We start from the raw sequence: 22,774 nt of genomic DNA, 5'->3' as shown, positions 1-22,774 counted from the left end.
CGTTTCCTCCGCCCCTCTCATTCCACCCCCCAAGTCCCTTCGCTCTTACGTGAACTCCTCCCTGAACCCTTGCTCGCGAGGGCACGGTTACACGCGTCTTCGTGGGTCATACGTGTGCAAGGACGGTGTTGGATGAATTTGGAATAATCGTGATTTGAGATTTATCGAAGGAAGATCGAGGGTGGTGCGCCACCAGAGAGAAAGAAATCTCCTCTACTTTCCTCGTGTTTTTCTTTTTTTTTTTTCTTCTTCTTCTTTTTGGAAGACAAAATTTTGTTGCGTAAGAGAGATGATCGATTATATGGTAACGTGGATGATTACGGATTATTATGGCTAGTTGCGGAGGGGAACAGTTTCATTTTTTTCGAAAAATTTTTAGGCGTGGAGAAAAGTAGAAGAAGAACGTCCGCCTGAATTGTTTCATTGACGCAGAAGAAGTAAATATATCAAATTTCGAGATACGTGTTCTCTCGTGGTTACGTAAGGGAAGATTCAAGATTGTGAAAACAGGAAGAGGATTTTTCTTACGGTAAACAGTACGAAAGAACGATTTCGATTTTACGAGGAATAGGTTCACTCGGGGCCCAAACGATCCGGGAGGGCCTGCCCTCTTCCCAAGGGAACGTGTGCACGCGTGTGCGTATAATCCACGCTACGCTACTTAATACGAGCGACAAAAATGCTTAAGAGGAAGGGCTTCTTCTGTGTTTCTCTTCCATACTGTGTTTTATTTCGAGGCTTTGGATTATTCCTGTCTATAATGTCTAAATATTGCGATATAATATACACGATTCCTTCGATTTAGGTGTTTGATTTGATCGACAATTTAAACGTACATCTTTTTCCATCTTCCTTATTTTATTCTTATTACAGAAGGATTATTTATTAAGATGCAATAAAAAATTAAAAAGAGGTAATTTGTTCACTTTAGCCTAGAATTTTTAAGTTAATTAAAATTAAACGATTCATGGTCGAAATCGAGAATATATAAAATATTTACATTCGTCGATACATCATTTAAAATTTAAATTTCAAATCTTTTCTTTCTTCTTTAATGCAACACCCATAATAATCAAATATTATGAAGCAAATATTACTTATACACAAACTAAAGTAAAGTATTAGCAAAGTATCTTTTCTACCTTTCTCCTTCTTGAAGAAACCACCTATAACTTAAGGTCATAGATTATAGTTATTTATAGTTCAAAAATGTTGCTTCAAGTTTTACTTCTACTATCCCTTCTACGTTTAACGTGAAACACATACGCTAAAACGTAATGGAGTAGGATTAATCCAATATTTATTAACACGTAATAATACTTCGATATGAATAATAATAATAATAATGAAAAATAACGATAATCTAAAATTCGATATAACGATAAATGTGATTATCGAAATTTTTCCAAGCGGGCAAGTTTTAAATTGAACCTTCCATATGTTAAAAAAAAATCATTGCCCGACATCATCCCCGTGATAGCGGCGTCCGCAACTGCGCGTTAGCAACAGATGGAGAGCGCTGTGTATCGCGTATTACGTATCGCGCATAAAACGACCAGTTATACGCATACACACGGTACATGCTTCATCGATCAGCCAGTTACTTGCGTCATTGCGAGCTCTCATGCTCTCTTGCTGGGCACAATTTCTTTCTTTCTTTTCTTTCCCCCGCTTTACCAATTACCACGAAATAATAAACGAAAAGAAATGAAATAGATGATAAAAATTCGTAAAATTCAGCTTGTAATATTCAACAATAATAATCTGTGTATATATATATATATATTTCTAAGAAGATACGATTTTAAAATTGAAAACTTAAAGATAGATGGATGAATAAGATAGGAAAAATAAATGTATAAAAAATTGAAAACTTCCTATCTCAAAAACGTTCGAAGAAAAATGAATTTAAACGGTGGAGAAAGCAAAAAAAAAGCGGATTGATTAGAATATGGTTGGCGGGTTAGAACGAGCCCATGAGTCGGCGAGAGATGTTGGCGCGAGTGCAACGCGCCATATTCTTTGTCCTATGACACGACGATGTTAAAGCTCTGTGGCTAAATTTAAACGCAGCCGCCAGGGCTGAGTCTAAGACCGAGGCTGAGCAGGAGCAGCCGCCAGAAACCAGAGCACGTGCTTCAACTAAGTGACGTGTGCCTTCCTCCCCTTGGCGCCCCCTCCCCACCCCTCGCCCTATCGCTTCCCTTCCCCCTTTAACTCGTCCCCACCCGTGCAACACACCCCCCATCTCCCTCTTCCCATCTGCTCGTCTATCCTCCTCTTTTTTTTTTTCCCCCCTTATTCATTTTAATTATCCACGTTCGATTATCTTTATATTTCACTGCCCGTTTCTCATCTCTGCGCAACGAAAGATTCACAGAGGATGAACAACGGATCGATACGAAGATGTTGGGGATTAATCGATTCGAGTGGAAAATTAACGACGCGTAGAGAGGAACTTGGTGGAGAGGAATTTAATGGTGGAAGGTGGAATGTGAGTTTGTTAATACGGTGTTATATACAGGGCCAGATTGATTCGAGGAGACTGTTGTTCAACTTTAATCCGTTGGCCGTTTTGGCTGGTTTAAGAGAATCTTAGAAGTTTGTGGATGTAGCAGGTTTCAAGAGTAACATCTTTCGTGGGAAATCGGTGATAATCGGTTTATACTTGTGATCGATAATTGAAGAAACAAAGTCAAAATTAACGACGGTTAAATCGATAATAAACTCGATATCGAGATTGTTATTAAAGTTGATAATTGAATCGATGTTACGACCATGTAGAAATTTACTTTGGAAACAGATATTCAAATAGACAGATGTTTGATTTTTAAATATGATCAACTTGAAATTGGTAAATATTAAAATCGATAATACTTGAATTAATTCAGTAACGAAACGAAATTCATATATATATATATATAAATTAAAAATTTATAAGTAATTGATTTTCTCATATGCTTTATTTATTTTCCAATCAAAATTTGAACTAATTGAATATCGAACCATCGATTTTCAACTGGAGCCGAACCACACGGTTGTAGGAGTTGATACAAACATCCTGAACCTCACACGTGGCCTCAACCGACTGTAGGACACGTGTTCCTCTCTCCTACAGAGACATTTCTCCACAGAATCAGTTTTTTCGATAATCCATGAATATTCAATTTCATCGATTCAAACATGTCTTTCTTATTATATAGATATATATATATATATAATAAATTTTGTTCGATAATCTTGAAAAAATACACGTTCTACGTGTTCAATTCACTTTTCACGACTAATATATTGCAAATAATATAAAACTTACACGCATTATATACATTGCACAGATTTGCACAAATTTTGTAAAACAAAGTAAAAATAATTCAAAAAGTTTTCTTTTAGTATTTCTTGTAAATCTTGTAAACGAGTTTTTGAAAAACAACTGCCTACGTCAGAAATTCCCTTTAAGTTGTTAAAATTAATACGAATCGAGTGAATAGAAGGAAGAACGTGGCAGGAGGGCACCTAAAGGGGTAGGGCCACACGTCGTTGGTTATGAGACCCCACGGTTTGCCACGGCCAACGCGATGAGACCAGACACATTAGAACAATCAGAATCCCGCAACGTTTTCTGTCTTGTGTGTACAAAATCAAACTGAAGAAAAATTGTAACGTTCAAACGTATTAATGAAAAAAAAGAAAAAAGAAAAAGAAAAAGAGAAAGAAAAATTAAAATTTCATTTGTTTCTTTGTAATCGTCATGATAAGTTTTATCGGGCTCCTCGCACTTTCTTCATCAGATACGCAATTGCTGTTTAACGAAGTCGAGCCGACTAGCAAGGTCACATCCATCTAACGAGGTACATCTAATAATTGATACAACGATTGCTAACAAGTACGGAACTGCGAAACCGGTTGGGTAAATAACGAACATGTACAAGGTGTGTTTTAAATCATGGTAGCAAGGAAATTGATTGGTGAAATGGTGATTCTGCATGAAAAGAATAATATTCTTTTTATTTAAAATTTCGTTTTCGAGTAATGTGAAAAATTTTCGAATACAAGTGAATATAAGTGTTGATTAAATAGATGCGAATAGAGTAATATATCGACAGTTCATTTATTAGAATTAGATTTATTCACAATTTACTTTTGCACGTGTGATCATTCACTCATCATGATTTTAGAGACACCCTATATATCAAAGAGAATGAATCTTCGAGATGAATCTTACGATAATTAAGCTATTGTTAATGGTTTTATCGATTATGATATTCAATTGATTCATTGTTGAATGAAATATTCGTTTTAAGATTGAAATATTTATTTAATGATTAGATTATTATAATAATTTTAATTTATTTGAATGCGAAATAACTGAATAAATTAAAGAGAGAGAAAGTGATTCAAGTTTTTGAAAAGAGATAAGTATAATTATTCATCACAGGCCTTATGAACTTTCAAATTTTTTTTTTTTTTTTATAAATACGAATAAAATTTTGTTAACATACGAAAAAACAATGAAAAAATGCAAAGAATATTATCGCGCTATACTGATACGAACAAAATGAAATGCAATTTTAAAAACTTCCATAAATCATCCTATCTTGCGTAATATTTTTCTAAAAAAAACTCATAAAAAAAAAAAAAAAAAAAGGAAAAGAATGAAAAATGACAAAAGTATCGTCACGGAGAATCTTTATAATAAAAGAACAAGTTCCACAAATCATAATTCTCTACCATCAAATCTTTTCCTCCATTAAAAGTTTCCAAAAAAGAAATGAATATCTTCCCAAAGTAAACGAATAAACTACGGTTCAAATGTACAAGTGATTCGAAGGATCTTTCCTCTACTAGCTCTGTGTGTCCCTCTTTCGGTCGCACACAAACTGGAGCTTGAAACGCGATACTCGACGCGAGACGATACGCGGACCGATTCTACTCGAAGAGAAGCAGAATGAACGGCGAGAGCCGGCGAAAAGAGAGGGAAAACGAGGTGGCGCGAAGGAAGAGGGTCGGGAAAAGAGGAAAACAAGAAGAGGGAGACTTGTGAGTTGAGTGAACGCACACTCGAGTCGTATGTATGGGGGAAGGGAGAGGAAGAGCAACATATACACACATGTGAACACATGTGAACAAGGAAGAATCTCGCGCGAACTGTGAAACTACGTTTATTCCAAACGTAGACTCTTCTCTCTCTCCGAATCTTTTGCTACTTCTTCTTCCTCTCCTTTTCTTCCTTTTTCCCCCTTTTTCTTCTTACTCTTGCTTCTTTTTTTTTTTAAAGGCTTCGAGTAGCGAAATAATTCTAAACGAGAAGAGAAACTTTTCCATCCGTGTATTAACCATTTGCGGAATTTAAGGAATTAATTTCGATTCACATCTTATCTTTATTTCAAAAATTGTTCCTAATTTTTTTATCAATTCAAGAATCAATTTCCTTTCTAAATTCTGAATTAAAAAACTAAGACCCTTAACATTTCTTATATTTACTTTACGATCGATATTATAAAATTGATCTAGAGAAATATGCAATATGTATGCATTCTGTGTAATACACGTAATTATTTTGTGATTAGTGATTGCGCTAAAGGAATTTGTTTCGTACGTTATAAGAGAAGAATGGAATGGAATACATCAAATTCAACTTGGTGTAGAAGATCTCTTACGATTCGATACAATTTTTATCAAGAAGATGAGAACTAATTAATTTATGAAGAATAACGAGTAATTTAAACAGTGAACGATTCAAAATAATTATGAGAACCTTATTTTTTTATATAATGTGGTGTATATTACTTACACTATTATGGAAATTGGATTATTATCTTAGAATAGATAATTTGAGTTGAAATTACTCTTGTAAATGATGAATAAAGTTTTTATATAATTTTTTTTCAACAGTTTGATAATGAAATGATCAGTTTGATTTTGTTTTAATATTATTTTATATAATATTTTATATAACATTATTTTTCGTTCGTTAAAGAACAAATTGTTTTTTTTTTTTTTTAATTTGAGAAAATTATTGAAATTAATTTATTTTTAGATTTGTATTATATTAATACAGCATTCTTTTCGCTTATTATATTATATCTTATATTATCATCTCTTAAGTAAAGAAAATTATAATTTTTTTTACTTTTTTTAAATTGGAATAATGTTAATTCTTTTATTAATTATATAAAACCGAATTAAGAAGAACTTAGAAAATAAATATCTTTTTTTAAAACTAAATTCGTATGAGTATTTTTTTTTTTTTTTCCCAAAAACAATCTCTCAAATAATTCAGAATTATGATATATTCATACCAATGCACGAAGTAACATGAAATATAAAAATCTACCCACGCTCTTCTAAAATTTTTTATCTAAACTGATCCTCCATGTTGCAATACACCCACACTTATATTAAAGCAAATATACAATAAATAGAAAAAAACAAACAAAAAGATGTTCAAATATTTACTAAACTTCAATTACTGAAAAAGAATTTCCCAAGAAAACCACAAGCCTAACAACAAAATGAATTTTAAATTCAGTTGAAGAATAAAGACGTCCAAAGAAGAATACACATTTTTTACAAGCTTTATATAATTGAAACAGAATTTTTCATATTATTCCTTCATCGTTATCCACAGTCTAGATACCCTTCTCGCATTCAATAAAACAATTATCCACTCCCGTCATCCTCATACCGCAGCCAATAATCACTCCACATCCACCAACCAGGGAAGAATATTCCTCAAGATGTCCCCATGGAACCCTTCCCCTTGTTCTTTCCTCGAACTTACCATTACTCCTCTCCTCTTCCTTCTCCCTCCTCCTCCTCCTCCTCCTCCATCTCTCTTCACGCGCGTGGACGAACGCACACAGGGACCTCTCTCACATGCATACATGCACACAAACGAATTCAGGCACGCATAGAGGAAAAGAGACAGAGAGACGCGCGTGTATTGCTCAGCTAGCAGAGGAAGAGAAGAGAGGAGAAACGAGCTGGCAGATGTTGGGCGCGTGCGGCGTCGAACCTTTTAAGGCGCGATCACTGGACGCCCGGCGTCGCCACGGCCCTCCCCGCATCGCTCTCGCCCCCACTCGGCTCTCCTCGTCCCTCTTAACTCCACTACCCTCCACCTCGGACACCTTGAGAACAGACGAACCACGCGCGCCACACCAGCCTCCGCGAAACCTCATCTACCTCTTCTACTCGCTACACGCTCCTCTCCTTTCCCCGCACGGATAAAAGGGAGTCGAGTTTGAGACTGTAATTTGCTTCCAACTTCTTATTCTTCCTGCGTGCTTTTTTCCCTTTTTCTTTTTTCTTTTCGAATTAGGGATTTGTTTAGGTCGAGATGTTGGTTCGAGAATTGGTTTTGGACACGTGGAAGGGAAAGAAGTTTCAAGAAGAAGGATTAATCCGTGCTACCTTGTAACCTTGTTTAATCTGTGTTTTTGGTATTTTTTATTCTGATTAATTCTCCAAGTTACTTAGAAAAGTTGAATCCATTTATTCTGGATTAATACGTGTACTTGTACTTCTGTATTTGTGTAGCTATTTTCATTAAATTTAACATATTTTGTTTCTACAATATAATATTCATCGACCAGTTATTATCTCAGGTATATGAAATAATATATTTTTATAATTTATATCAAAGTTTATTTCATCAAAGTTATAAGTCCAATTCTAAAAACTAATAAAAACTTTTATCCTATAAGTCTAATACCTCTTAGCATCTTTCTTTTAAATCTACAAGTCTAATACCGAATCCAAGAAACCAATCCTAATCCTATTAATCCAAAAAATTCTAAATATTAAACAGTATTTGTTCAAATTATAGTATTCTAGTATTTATCATGTCATAAATACAAAGAGTTACAAAACAACAAAAAAATTAAATTAATATTAATCAAATTTATAAATAAACAAATCACATATATATATATATATTTTAATACTAATTATTTTCAAAAAATTTTCATAACATATTTTCATCCATATGTCCATGTAACCTGTCTACTTTATATTCTATTTTGTACATACGAGTATCTAAATACTTAAAATTTTTCTTTTAAATTTAATCATTGTTTGACATATTTGTTATCTGGACTAATATCAAACAAATTCAGAACATTATTAGCAATCAAAATCCTTAAAATGACAAATTAAAAAATTTCGAGTATTCATAATTAAAAATTCAATCAATCTTTAATGAAAAGGATTTTAATATTCTTTAATCAATACTTCAAGCAAAAGGAACGAAATGGACTCGAATCCAATTTAACGGTAGAGAGAAAGAACCGGAAAGGGTTAACTCGCCGTCCAACTAGCAAAACAAATAACGTAAATCAAGAACGAAAATCAGAAACCAAAAGGTATACAACAGGACAGGAAGAAAAAACGGAAGTGTCGCACGTGGCCGTTAGGACCACGTGGGCTTTCAGTCTACGTCACCGGCCGAACCGACATCCCATCGCGTATTGATTGAGAGTGGCCATGGTCGTTTCCATGACGACGTTTCTTTTACCTGTACAGCTCGTACACACCTATCTACACATATACCTACACACACACACACGTGCATACACACACATAAAAACGAATGATACACCTTCCTAGTTACACAGAAGCTACCCATCTATCTACTACGTAGGTAGTAACCTTAGGAGGACGTAGGTGTACGTAGGTGCGCGTGGTACCTGCGCCGAGTGCAGCTTTTCCAACCCTCCTCTACCTCGTTTCACTCTTCGCACAATCCCTTCGCTCCACACCCTCCTTGTCGTCCTTCTTTTCGAACCCTATCAAGCTGTTCCATCTAGCACGGTGTATCGAGTGAATCGGATCGGATCCTCGATAGAAATCTTTGGAGCGTGCACGTTGCCGTACCACGCGTGCAAAATTTATAATCGACCCCTCCGATACCGCGCCGTGACGCGTACGTACCCTCGACCCGAACCCATCCCCAGAGGCGACACACCCCCTTTGGTACCCTAGATAGGGATACATTAAGATGTGTATACGGTTATAGCGGGATTTTGTGGAGCACCTTGCAATATCTCTTCGTAAATATTGAGAATGGTTTGGATATTGGAATATGTTGCAAGAGTAAAGATTTACTTACTAGAAAAATCAAAAGAAAGATATCGGATATACGTAATTTAACTTATTCTATTTTTGTAAATTCGATTTCGTAAAGATTATGAACGCGCAATCAAAAAAAAAAAAATGTAATAATAATTATAACATCGGTATTTTGTGTTTCAATCGAATATCTTGATATATTATAAAACTCCTTAACAATTTATTTCATTCGATCTTGTTTTCAAGTAAAAAAATTATCACAGAGACGCACAAAATATACGTATCATGGAAGATGGTAAAGCCAATTACGAAAATTTCACTGCCACTCCTGGCTTATCGCTTTATTAACGGCCGAGCTCACAACAGAGCTCTTTTATTTATCGACGGAGAATAACAAAAATCGATTAGATTCGAGCACGTTATAAACCGCGGAAAGGTAGATGCAGCAGCACGTGCTGCTAACACGTGGTGATCGGATCCACAGCAGAGGCGGAGAATGGAGAGGGGGTGTGCAGGCGGAGAGGGAAGTGCGATGCGCGTGGGTAAAGTAGGGAGGAAGTGGGAGAGGGACGGACGAGTTCCCGCATAAACACTTGCTTTTTGTGAGTATACCACATGAGTAATGATGATTCTAGTTACCATACGATTATTCAGCATCTCCCAAGAAACGACAAATTATAATCTGTCGATATAATGGTTAATTTGACAGAAAACTGGCAGAGTATTGCTATTTCACGATATCGGAAATAAAGATGAAATAAGACGAAATGATGATGAGTTTTAAATTAAACAGAGATGATCGGTGAGACGGTATTTATAAGAAAACTTTAATAGATTTCAATAAAACGTTATATTAAAATTACTGTCACTATTATTGTATCATGATTAAATATTGTTGACGATACAATTTAAATTAAGTCATTTATTACGAACATTCGGATATTCGAATGACATCAAATAATTTATCACTCGAATCTCCTATTACTTTAACCTATTAATTATTGAATTTTTATTTTTTCTATACTTCTATTGATTCTCACTGACTTTTTATCTACATTTTTTTTATCTATTCTAGTAAACCTAACCTCACAATCTCCCTCATTAAAAAAATTCTCAAAATTAAGAAAAAAAGGAAACAATGAATTTTATGAATCAAATAATAAATCGCGATAATTTGAACACCATAACCTATTTAAAATGATTAAAAAAACGAGTGATAATCGGGGACATGTCATTAACTTTTTAAAAACGTACGTCGAAGGAAAAAAAAAAAAAAAAAAAAAAAAGAAAAGAACGTAAAATAGAACAACTCTGATGGATTTTCCACGATTTTACACGAGCAACAACCGTAATAACGACAACGAACTTGCGTCAACGTGATGGTTACCGACTGTCGTCGAACTTTTCTTTCTTCTAGCTACGTGTTTTGTACAAAACTATACGGGTGGATGCATGCAGGATGATCAACTTTTGACTACAATGACACGTGTACATTGCACGTGAGAGTAGGCGGAAGGAATCATCGGAGTTGCGTTCAGATTTACGTCAATCGTGACCTGACGCGAGAACGCAAGCCTCAAAGACAAGCCCTGGCTTTAACCAGGGGGAAAAAAAAATGACGGTTAAAAGGAAAACGAGCCTCGACGCTTTTTCCGATACGTGGCGGAGAGAAAGAGAGAAAGTGAGAGAGGGAGAAGAGGTTTCTAGGGAACTGACATCCGGTTTTTCTTTAACCGTGATGCGCGGGAACATGGCCACCACGGGAAGCGGAAGATAGGGAGTGGAATAAGAGTGGGAAGATTCCATATTTTTTTTTTTTTTTTTCAACCAGTAATGGATTACGGGAAAGGTTATAGAATGGGAATTTTTATTAATTGAAATATTCTTCTCTCTTTAAATTTTTCTATATTGGATTATTATCATTAATTAAAACGAAAATTTTTAAATTTTAAAATTTCATTTTAAACGAAAAAGAAAACATTTTTATTTTCTTTTATTTCCTTTTATAATTGATAAAAAGAAAATTTAAATATCAGAGATATATAAAAAATATAAATGTAAAAATAAAAATATAAAAAGTTGCCAATGTACTTTGAAAATTGAAATACATCGAGGAAAATTTCTTATATATCGAAATTCAATCTCAATTTTCCTAAAATTTCCTAAGGAAAAGCTTTCTAAAATTCTATAACTTCAATAATAATAATAATAATGTATAATAATAATGTATAACAGCTAAATAAAAAATGATAGTTATCTAAAATTGATTGAATAGCGAAGAATTTCCGAACTATTCATATTCATGAATATAAAAATCAAAAGTATCGTCATCTTTATTCCGAATCAATCGATCTCTTCATTTTATCGGCCCTAATCGAAAAGCGCTTATGCGATAATGCATAATAATCAAATTCCATCAGATTAACGAAAAGGAAACGCTTGAAAATCACGATTTGGTTACAATCTGGAATTAATACGTGTGTGAAATTATATTTTATCATGGATAACCTATCTATATCGGTTCCAAGAATACAATGTACGCTCCGTGAATTATTAAGGCGAGCGTCAGAATTGCAAAGTGACCGAATCAAATTAGCCAGTCCCATTAAAAGATCCGGGCAAATCATTTTAAATGTTACTTCTAAATTCATCATCGATTGCCGACAACCACCGATCCCGATAATCTGTAATCGGTTCACCCGATCTCACGTCTATTTGAAACCGCATAAAATCTTCAAATTGTGTCGGTTCAATCGAATCTCGATGAAATTGACAGGAAGGAAGAAAAGAAGTATAACTTTCAATTCTTCGATTCGAATATTTTGCTCCTTTGTGAATATTAAAATTAGAATCTCTTTAAACATTTGTTAGAAAAAAGAGGATACAATATGGTTTTTTTTTTTTTTATCAAAAATTTTCAAAAACCTAATTGCGCATACAATTTTAAGGGTGAAATATGAAATAAGATTTCAGGGAGGAATCAGTGTTAGAAATTGAAAAGATTATATTTGAATATATTTAAGAATTGTAATTTTTTTATATTGTTCTTGAAACATTTGTAATGCAACTTTAAGCATGAAATAGATATAAGATTTGTAATTGATTAAAATACTCCAAGCACTACTAATCAACTTTATTTTTCTTTACTTTGATAATATTGATAATAGAAGATAAATATATCTATACAATTCAAGAATTATGAATCTTTTAATGGATTTTGGAATATTTTATGAATATAATTTTCAAAATAATAGAATTTAAAAGGAAATAGGAAATTTATTAGATAAATTGATTTTAGAAAATTTGAAATTATTTGTTTGAAAAATATTGAATATTGCATATAACATTAAATATATAATTATACTTTTAAATAGACGTTAAAAAATATAAATCAGTCTGAGAAGTATTGAATATAAAATCACATAAAAAAATAATTATTGCAAAATGGAATTTTACGAGCACATTAACTTAATAATTTACATATCGTACTTGTATAAAAAAAAAAAAAGTGTATTTCGTAAAAAATATAAAAACTTGAATAATCATAATGGTATGTATTAATGGTACTATTATATATAATAGTAATTTTTTATTTCATGATATATAAAATTCATTTCAATAAGAATCTTCGATTGATAATTATAAATTAGTTAAAAAATCCAAAATTTGTTAAAGTTAAAAAATCTGCCAATTTTTAATTATTCTAATAAAAATCGTTTCAACGAATAAAATAATATAATAAATAAATAAATAATAATATTAAAAAATTTCTTAAAAAGGAAAAATAATCGTTTCGAAAGATTTTCAAAAGATAATATGCAATATATGCAATATTCACAAAGCTTGCATAATGTTTCGAAAATGAATGACGTCAGTGGTTGGGGTTGTTCTCGAGAAGGTTATCGATGAAACTGTTCTTTCTCTTTAGCGAGTGGGTGGGATCGATGACGGGGGCGATATGCACGATTTCTTCATGGAACTTTTATGAACGTTCAATTTTTCGGATATAACAATAAAGGTGTAATTAAACAAATCACAATTTAATAGAATCGCAACACTCATCGAAAATAATTATCCAAAATAAATCGAAGAATTTTTTTCTATTCTCCTCTTTATCGATTCCTTACAATTATTATTATAATTATTATAATTAAATTGTATCGTTATATAGAAGAAACTTCAAAAAATTGAATTTTTAAATAGAATTTTATGTATTAAAAACTTGAATAATTAAAACATCTTCAACATTAAATGTCTCTAAATGATCATTCCATGCTTAATGACTCAATGCAAATCTTGAATTATTCGAATTAATTACGATTCCATTGAACAGAATTTTGAACGAATAAATCCAACTCGATTCAATTGATCGAATTTTAAATTATTCGATTCAGTTCAATTCGATCAATCGAATTTTAAATTACTCAAATCGATAAATCAAATTTTGAAATAAATCAAAGCTTGAGTTATTGATTCGGTGAAATGAATTTGACATGAATAGATTATTCGATTCGATATATCAAATTTTTAATTATTAATTCGATAAACTGAATTTTACACAATTCCAATTTTGAATTGTTTAATTTGACGGGTCAAATTTTTAATTATAAGCTAATTCAATTCAACCGATTTTTTTTTTTTTTTATACTGATTTCAAATGAATAAAACAACTTTATCTATATTTCAGAATAATAAATAAAGTCAACGGTTAAGTTATACAAGTTCCATCCATTTGCATAGACTGGAGGACCCACATTGTATCGCGCTTTGCACCACGAGGTCGTATAATTCTTTGTAGCAAACCAGTCGCGTATTATTACGCAGCTTCAAGTTTTACGAGATTCCATGATAAGTCTACATCTGATATACCAGCCAAAATACGTATAACGGATCAACGCATTCATTCCCATATTACTTTATCGAATAAAAGATTTACTTGCTATCAAATATTTAATAATTTAAATTTTTCATAAACTGTAAACACATTGAAACATACCAATTGCTTTCAAATTTCCGAGACAATTATATCTCGCGATACATTATCAAAATAGAATAATTTAGAATAATAAATAGTATAAAAATAATGTATAATATAAAAATAATTCTTATTTGGAAAATTATCAATAAAATTATTTAACAATACAACAATATGATTTAGATATATTTATTACATAATATATAAAAAAATTAATATAAAAAAATAATAATTAAATATAAAGTACACACGAAAAAAAAAAAAAAATAAATCACCGGATGATGGAAAAAAAATGATGTAATTATAAGAATAACCATAGTAGTAATCATAGAATTAACTAGGACCTTTTTTAAAAACATAAGATATAATAAATGAGATGATATCATTATAGACTTCCTAGAGAATGATGGTGAAAAAATAATTTTTATAATATAAATAATTAAGTAAAATATTGAATTTTATATTTCTTTGGATTTTTATGAAAAAATATTTAAAACAAATATTTCAAAATATAAACAAAAAAATTACAATACTTATAAGTATATATAAGATGCAAAAAAAGAAGAATATATTTGTAAAAATAAGAAAAATTAATATAATAATTCTCAATGGAAAAAAAAATATAATATATATCAAGAAAAAATGTTATTTATTATTAATTAATAATTTTCAAAATTAAATATTTCGTTAATTATCTTTTCTGCATGTATATATTTTAGTAATAAAAACATTAGCATAATAAAAATAAAACAAAATATTACCATATTTTCTACTTTACCGATATAACTAAATACAATTAAGATTTGAGTTTCTAGATGGCAGCACCTCACAGTTATTTATAAAATTTTCAATAAAAAAAAAAAGAATTAATTTTTAAACATTCATAATAAATAAATAGATTAAAAATCTATATTTTAAATTAAATAAATAATTTAAGTGAATTTATCAAATCTATTTTTTCAAATTCTTATTATTTATTATATGATTTTAATTATAAAATTAAAAATTAAATTTTACTTATAAAAACTAGTAAATTATATGATTAAAAGTATTGAACAATTTAGAATATAAAACTTATTATTTTGATTAATAATAATTATTTAAGATTTTTATATCATATGTGTATATATGATTAAATTTAAAAATTATTATTGATAGTAGTAACAATATTTCAATTCTTTATGATCTATTAGTAATATTTTTACAGAGATATAAAGTTTCATTTTAAAGATAATTTATTTATGTGTTAAAAAAATTTATAAAATATAAGAATAGATTCTTCACATTATTAAAATTCTTAATATAAATACGGAAAAAATTATATCAATTTATATCAAGTTTAAATTATGTTATTTAAATTTTAAAGATTAAATATTGTAATACAATATATCAATTTATATAAAGATTAATAAAAATATTCAATTTTTTAATCAAAATAGCAATATTTTTTAATAATTAATTAAAAATAAATTGTTTGTGTTATTAATTACACGATTTGGGAATATTATTAATTATAACATTTGTGAAAATTCTAATAAACATTCTTTATTAAGAAAAATAATTATCCTATATAAAAATATAATCATATTATTATAGTATATTTGTTATGAAAATAATCTATGAATATTTATTGATCATAAAAGTTGTTTTTTATATTCATTAAAAGAACTTGTTATTAAATATTCTAACATGCAGTTGTGAATACTTCGAAAAGTCAATTAATTTGCATCGAACGAAAAATAATTTCTCAAAATTATTTTAAAAACACGTAAGGTTATGTTTTAAAAATCAACATCACGAATGAAATAAAATTGACGAAAAAAATTATATAAGTGTTCAAAAATTATTTAAGAATGAATTTGAATTGATAAAAAAAATTTAACAAGAAATTATATTCTAATTAAAATATGATCTGTCATTTTCAATCATTCATTGCTTTGAAGCAAAATCGATATATCCCATAATGTAAGAAATTCTTCATTCGACAAAATTATTCAACTATATATTAGTTCATAAATTCATTGGTGAGTGCTTCAAAACACTCGACATTAAAACATCGCTACAGGACAAGCTTTTTTTCCTGAAAATTATGAACGTTTCGTATGTGTGTGTGAGAATATATGATATATATATATATATTATATATATATATATATATATATATATATATAATATATATATATACATATTACATATTCGTATATATATATATATATATATATATATATGTGTGTGTGTGTGTGTATATATATATATATATATATTCATACATGCACGCGTATGAGTACATGTGTGTGAAGGCCATGTTAACAGACTGTAAGTCAACGAATGACTTTTGTAACGATAAAAGGAGAGTGAAATTTACTTACGATTTTCACCGGCTTCTCCGCGGCTCCTACAGAGCTTTTCCGTACAGTTATTTCACTTTCCACATTATTACATCCACGGTGAAAAAAAAAAGGAACGGCGAGAAAGCGAGTTTGATCAAAAGCACAATTTTCGTGACGTCATCGGTGGCCGGGCATGCGCAAACAGATTTCGGTGTTTTTCCATTTACCGCGGAAACACGTGTGGCGATGTAGCTTTTTTCTTCGTTTTTTCTGTTTTTTTTTTTTCGCTTCTTTTCTTCACCGCGAAAACTACATCGCTAAGAGGCACGCGACATTATCGCGACGATACGATATCGCCTGTTGCGAATTTCGTGTGCGATTATTCGCGAGAGCCACCACGATTGCCGACATCTATCCATCCACTCCCACTTGTTAAATGACGTGCACTGACGTCATCGATAGTTTACCTTGAAGCATGACATTGAGTTACATGCTTGCCAATAGTTCTCATAAATTTCCCTAAAATATGCGTTTATATAGGGATTACATATACATTTTATGAAAATTTATATTATTATTTGGACTATTAGTTTTAACTGCATGAAAATATATACTCAATAATTATGTTTTTTACATGTATTATTAATATTATTGTAAATTATCAAAACTATAACATATTATATTTATTAATAATATATGATGAAAATGATAAAAATAAATATTAATAAAATCCATAAATCACTTTAAAAATTAAATTATTTTAAATCATTTCCATAAGTCATTAGTATTATAATCTATTAAGAAAGGACAAATAATATAATCGGAGAAGCAAATTCGCACGTTATTTATCACTATATGATATTATACCATGTAAATGCCTAACGCATGTAAATGCCTACGCAAGATATTTGAAATATAACTTTTACTTATAATTTTTAAAATTATTTAAATTATAACGAATGAAAATTCATTATATATTAATAAATTATTATTATTAATTATTTTAGTATAAAATTTTATTATATTTTAGTATAAAAAAGTATTTTGTGTAATTTTTGACACACACATATATATTATATATATATATATATATATATTTCATGCAATATGTACATAAGATATATGTTAAATAGACATATAATAAATAAAATATATATGATTAATAAAAAAAATATTTCTTTCGTGTAAATAGTGATTTCTTTGATAAATCTTATACGTTTGTATTCTTTTATATTTTATTTTTTTTTCTTTTTATATCTTACTTTATGTATCTCATTTTATCAAAAATTCATTAAACGAAGGAAGAATAATATTAAGCAACGCGAAAGAGACAAGCATCGATGTAACAAACGAACGCAATGAAACAGATGTGATCTGTGATTGGAACCATGAAATTTCAGGACAATGTTCATATAATTTCAATACAAATTCGTTGTAATAAGATTATATATGTTCTTAAATAATAAGTTATCTTTTCATTCATTACAAGTATAAAATTTTCATTTCAAAGATGCCTGTCGTGGACTGTAAGTACGTTGCAAATCATTGAAAAAAATTTGATATTTTTTAGATATATTTTTTTGATTCATTACAAAAATAAATATTTCATACTTGTCATTTATTTGTTATACATTTGATAACTGTATGTAAACACTGTACTGTTAAATTAAAAAAGAATATTTTTAAAAATATACATATTAAAATATATAATATATTAATTATTACATTCAATCTTATATTATATATTTTTAAAAACATAGAATTTATTATGAAAATAAAAATGTTAATTGTTAATTATTTTTAAAAATATTATTAAAATATTATTATAACTATTAATAGTATTAAAAAATTTTAATTCTTCATTATAAAATTGTAATACATATATGTATACGAGTTTCAAATAATTTTGAATAAAAATGTTCAAACATTAGTAAACTGCAAAAATATAAATATTCCTACAAAAATTGAAAATTTTCCAAATCAATTATTTTATATTTCAATTTTTGAAAGTTGTATTTCTGTTTTATAAGAATTATTTTGTAAAAAAAAAAATATTTTTTTTATGTGATGTAGTTTATAATATTTAAAAGATAATAGATTTTATATTGATTTAATTGATTTATTATTTGTTAAATTCTATATATTCTTTTTTATTTTCTTATTCTTTATTTTTCGTTTTATGTAGAATAATTATATAGAAAATTATTAAGTAAATAATAACTGAAATGAATTAGAGAAATTTATTTTAATATATATGTATATATATGTATATAAATTTATAATTTCGAAATAAATAATTCTGCATACAAATAAAATTATATGACAAAAATGTTTATTTAAAATATCAATATGTTTTTTTATAAATATGTATCTATTATTTGAATAAAAAAATAATTATATAATTATATTGTGTAATATAATATTATATCACTAAATTCGATGTTAATTTATAATTTATAAGTTTATTAACATTTTATTAATTATAAAATTAAAAGCATAAAAATAGCTTATATTAATTAAATAAAATTGATACAGAGTAAGTAAATTTTTAATTAAAATTAAATTGCAAAATTAAAAAGATATAATTCATTTATTATTATTTTGAATTAGATTTGATCTACCAATAATGGATAATGCAAACAAAAAGCAAAATATTCATAATGATAAAGAGAAAGAAAAAGAGAATGAAAGAAAAAATCTGGATCAAGGAATTTCAAAAGAATCAGATTTAGATGTATTATATACAACTCGATTAGATTCTACAAGTCAGGAAGATGTTGAAAAAAAGATTCAGTGTCTGAAGCATTTATTGGAAAAGGATCTAAGAGCAGCTGATTTAAAATGGTCCTTATTTGTAGCAGCTTGCAATACATATCGTTACGATACTTGCTTAAAACCATTTCCATCAATGTATATAAAAAATGAATGCAAAGACATTGAAGCTCTGGTAATATTCTTAAAATATTTTATTATTTTTATTATTACTTTTAAAAATCTCATCATTTATATTATTTTTATATTAATGATTGAATAATTATTAATAATTATTAAATAATGAATTTTAATTATAGAGGAGAGCAATAGAAATAATTCCCCCATTGGCTGTAATATTTAAAGCATTATCAGAACAAGATGTATATGAAAGATATGGAACAGCTATAGATTTATTACATTGGGTTTTAGTACGTTTAAGAGACCCTTATATAAAAAGTATTAAAAAAGAAAGTGTAAGTTTCATTTTATATATATATATATAATAAATAATTATATAAATTTTATTAAATTTTTTTTTATTCATGCTTTACAATTAAATTTTGTAAAAATTTTAAAAATGTTTGAAATATAGTATGATTCAATATTGAGAAAAGTACCTTCAGAAATGTCAGTAGTTGCACCAAATTTAATATTCCAAGTTACAAGTACAAAACAATCCACTTCAGAAGACAGATGGAAAACAATTGCTGAAGGACATTCAACTTTTTATGCTTATCATGGTAGTCGATTAGAGAATTTTCATTCTATTGTACATTATGGTTTACAACAGAGTATGTGTAAGGTAAAATATTCTCCTTAAAATATATATAATTTATAAATATATAATTTTTAAATAATGTTTTAATAATAAATTATAATAATGTCTTTTAGAAGTCACTGTTTGGTAAAGGAATATATCTTTCAAGTGAATTAGGTGTAAGTTTACCGTACAGTCCAGTTGGCTATGGATGGGGAGGTAGTGTGCTAGGAAGTGAAATGAGTTGTATAGCTTTATGTGAACTAATTAATCATGCAGATGTAAAAATTGGAGATTCAGGTAAATTCATATTAAAATAAAATATTATTTATCATAATTTATATCATAATTAATATATTTTACAGAAAATAATGCTAGAAATTTAGTCACAGATTCCACAGGTGGAAGAGTTCCAAATAAATATTATTTGGTAACAAATAGTGAATTAATAAGAGTACGTTATCTTCTTATTTACAGTCAACAAATTCATGCCACAAGGTAAATACAATATTTATTATTTGCATATATTTTTAAATATATTAATATATTATATATATATATATTATATATTATTTAATATAATTTATAATTTATAAAAAAATGATAAATAAATAAAATAATTTAATATTTTAGATGTACTGATAATAAGGGATTATTGGCATGGTTCAAGCAACATAAATTATTAACATTTGTGCTTGGCTATGTGGTACTATTGGCTTCAGTTGGTCTGACTCATAATAAACAAGTTGAAAAATATTATAAATTATTTGCTCAAAAAGTTGGACTGGAATAAAAAAAACTTTTTATATGATGAGTTATCCATCTAATAATATAATACATTAAGATAAAAATTGTTTTTTTATATTTTTCATTGAATGAAATTTAACATAAAATTGCATTTATTGTAATAAATATACACAGTTTGTAAATAATACATATTATTTATATATAATATTATATTTTTATATAAAATTTAATATCTTGATAATATTATGGGGAAATTTTCTGTAACTAAATAATCATCTTCAAATATTACAATTAAATTCACTTCAAATTCTGTAACAAATAATTTATGAAATTTTTATTATCAAAATTCTTATAAAAATTACAAAAAAAAATTCATATGATATTCTTACCAACTTTAAAATTACTTGTACTTAATGTAGGACATGTAAATAATCTCGGAAATATCATATATATTGGTATAGGTAAATTTGTACAAACATTTCCTTCTCCAATTTGTATATTTTGTATTTCAGTAGCTGAAATAAATAGTATTGTAAGATAATTATTCAAATATTAATAATTTTTTATCTTACCATCTCTAGAATATCCTTCTGCACAACCACAGGTCTCTACTCTTACTAATTGTAATTCAATTGATTTTATTACAGCTTCACAATGTTCAATTATCACCTTGTATTTAAAAATAATATATTATATTATCTTATTAAGCAAAACAAAAATATTATAATATGATTACCTCTCCTGTTAAGGGTTCAGAAATTTTACAATATAATGAATCAAGTTTTCCAGAAATGCAAAATCTAGGTACATTTGTTCTATCTCTTGTGTTTTGCAAAGATTCTGGCATAATATTAAAACATACTGATTTAGTAGGTTCTTTTTGTATTTTGAGAGGTATTTTATCTTCTACTATGAATTCTAAAGATTTGTTTACGTCCTTTGCTAAAAAATTTCTTTTTATATCACAACGTATAAAATATTGAATATTTACAAAAACTCCATGATAAGTTTCATATAAAGATTTAGTTCCTCTTGGTTTTAATGGTAATTCAAATGGTATTTCTGTTCTACCACTTGGTATTTTTCCACTTGGAGCAACATCTAAAGTATATTGAACTAATTGTATTGGCTGAAAATAATTAATAAAATTAATTCTTAACTTATATAGTTTTATTTAATTAAACCATACTTAATATAATTTTTTTTAAATTGTTAGAAATTCTATAAATTAACCTTTACAGAATTGTAAAAAGCTTCAAAAATACCAAAATTTTTTGAACTAAGCTGTAAATTAACAGAACCTTCCATGCTTAAGAATATTCCATCATGTTTAACATCTGAATTAGTTTGTAGTAATATAAAACCAGCAACTATTTCCTAAAAACATAACCTTGATTTGAAAACATAACCATTTAAAATTATAATATTGTTATAAATAGTAGAAAGATATACTCCTTCGTGATATATTTTACTAGCTCTTTTTAATTTGATATCAATATTTATCGTCATTTTATAATTTATGATTATTAATTGATTGATAAATGTTTACGACTTTATGTATTTGTCAATAATGACGAAGATTATAATTTATATATAATTTATATATAATATTTAAGTCAATATATTTAATTAATTATAAAATTTACAATATTTATACATAAAAAAATATATAATATAAATGAAATTAATTGTATTAACATATAAATAAATCAGATATCATGGCAAAATATCAAGAGAAATATTTGTCAATTGTTTTAAAATAATATAAATATTTTTGTAGTTTTTAATAGTTTTAACTTTAATTTTTTTAATGTGAAATAAAAAATTATAAAAAAAAATGTAAATTAAACATTATTTCAAATTTATATAACAAATAATATATTATATATAATATACATATAAATACTATATATAAAATAAAATACATAAAATAAAATTAATTTTAGAATTTACGAAAAAATATAATAAATTTTATGAAATAACAAAATTTAATTCTATATTAATTCATTAAAAATAGAATATATTAAATAGAATAAAATAAATTAAAGAAGTATCTGAAATTTATCAATTCAAGAAAAAACTGAAGTATATTTGTAACACATTTGAATTACGTGACTATTTAATTGACCAATCAAATATCTC

General features: G+C 27.9%; 3 protein-coding genes and 1 long non-coding RNA gene across 11 annotated transcripts in view; 2 read left to right on the top strand and 2 right to left on the bottom strand.

Annotated features, from left to right (window-relative positions):
- Mef2 (myocyte enhancer factor 2) overlaps positions 1–16,815 on the bottom strand; it is a 49,573-nt gene extending 32,758 nt beyond the window's left edge. For 4 of the 5 annotated variants that reach the window (XM_003695322.4, XM_012488843.3, XM_086917538.1 and 1 more), the window contains exon 1: positions 16,414–16,815. The gene's annotated coding sequence lies outside the window, so the exon portion shown is untranslated. The remainder of the gene's footprint in view (positions 1–16,413) is intronic. The other variant, XM_012488841.3, reaches the window with a different exon arrangement.
- On the top strand, positions 2,525–4,092 carry LOC147658490 (uncharacterized). The gene is made up of 2 exons (XR_015295194.1): positions 2,525–2,854; positions 3,391–4,092. It is a non-coding gene; the product is annotated as an uncharacterized LOC147658490 (long non-coding RNA).
- A 679-nt stretch (positions 16,816–17,494) lies between the features above and the next one.
- On the top strand, positions 17,495–21,173 carry LOC100871822 (protein mono-ADP-ribosyltransferase PARP16). 3 transcript variants are annotated; one of them, XM_086917528.1, is made up of 7 exons: positions 17,495–17,900; positions 18,985–19,321; positions 19,446–19,601; positions 19,721–19,930; positions 20,020–20,185; positions 20,251–20,383; positions 20,519–21,173. In XM_086917528.1, exons 2-7 carry the CDS (start codon positions 19,001–19,003, stop codon positions 20,676–20,678), a joined length of 1,146 nt encoding a protein of 381 aa, XP_086773654.1. In that variant the 5' UTR covers positions 17,495–17,900; positions 18,985–19,000; the 3' UTR covers positions 20,679–21,173. The 3 variants fall into 3 exon arrangements, with proteins under 3 accessions (XP_086773654.1, XP_012344358.3, XP_086773655.1); XM_012488904.3 differs by having other exon boundaries at positions 17,502–17,904; XM_086917529.1 differs by lacking the exon at positions 17,495–17,900 and adding an exon at positions 18,363–18,910.
- Positions 20,767–22,712, bottom strand: LOC100872184 (vacuolar protein sorting-associated protein 26C). Of its 2 annotated transcripts, none has more exons than XM_003695323.4 (6): positions 22,085–22,712; positions 21,866–22,009; positions 21,369–21,761; positions 21,205–21,301; positions 21,022–21,147; positions 20,767–20,941 (listed from the first exon to the last, which is right to left on the bottom strand). In XM_003695323.4, exons 1-6 carry the CDS (start codon positions 22,139–22,141, stop codon positions 20,859–20,861), a joined length of 900 nt encoding a protein of 299 aa, XP_003695371.1. In that variant the 5' UTR covers positions 22,142–22,712; the 3' UTR covers positions 20,767–20,858. The 2 variants fall into 2 exon arrangements, with proteins under 2 accessions (XP_003695371.1, XP_086773656.1); XM_086917530.1 differs by having other exon boundaries at positions 21,866–22,022; positions 22,085–22,553.
- Between the last annotated feature and the right edge of the window lie 62 nt (positions 22,713–22,774).

Source organism: Apis florea, unplaced genomic scaffold (assembly GCF_048593485.1).
Source record: "Apis florea isolate Af1SG1 unplaced genomic scaffold, ASM4859348v1 contig_2203_pilon, whole genome shotgun sequence".
In the NCBI taxonomy this organism is placed as follows: Eukaryota; Metazoa; Arthropoda; class Insecta; order Hymenoptera; family Apidae; genus Apis; species Apis florea.
Note: the sequence above shows the minus strand (reverse complement) of the source record. Positions and strands in the feature narration are given on the sequence as shown.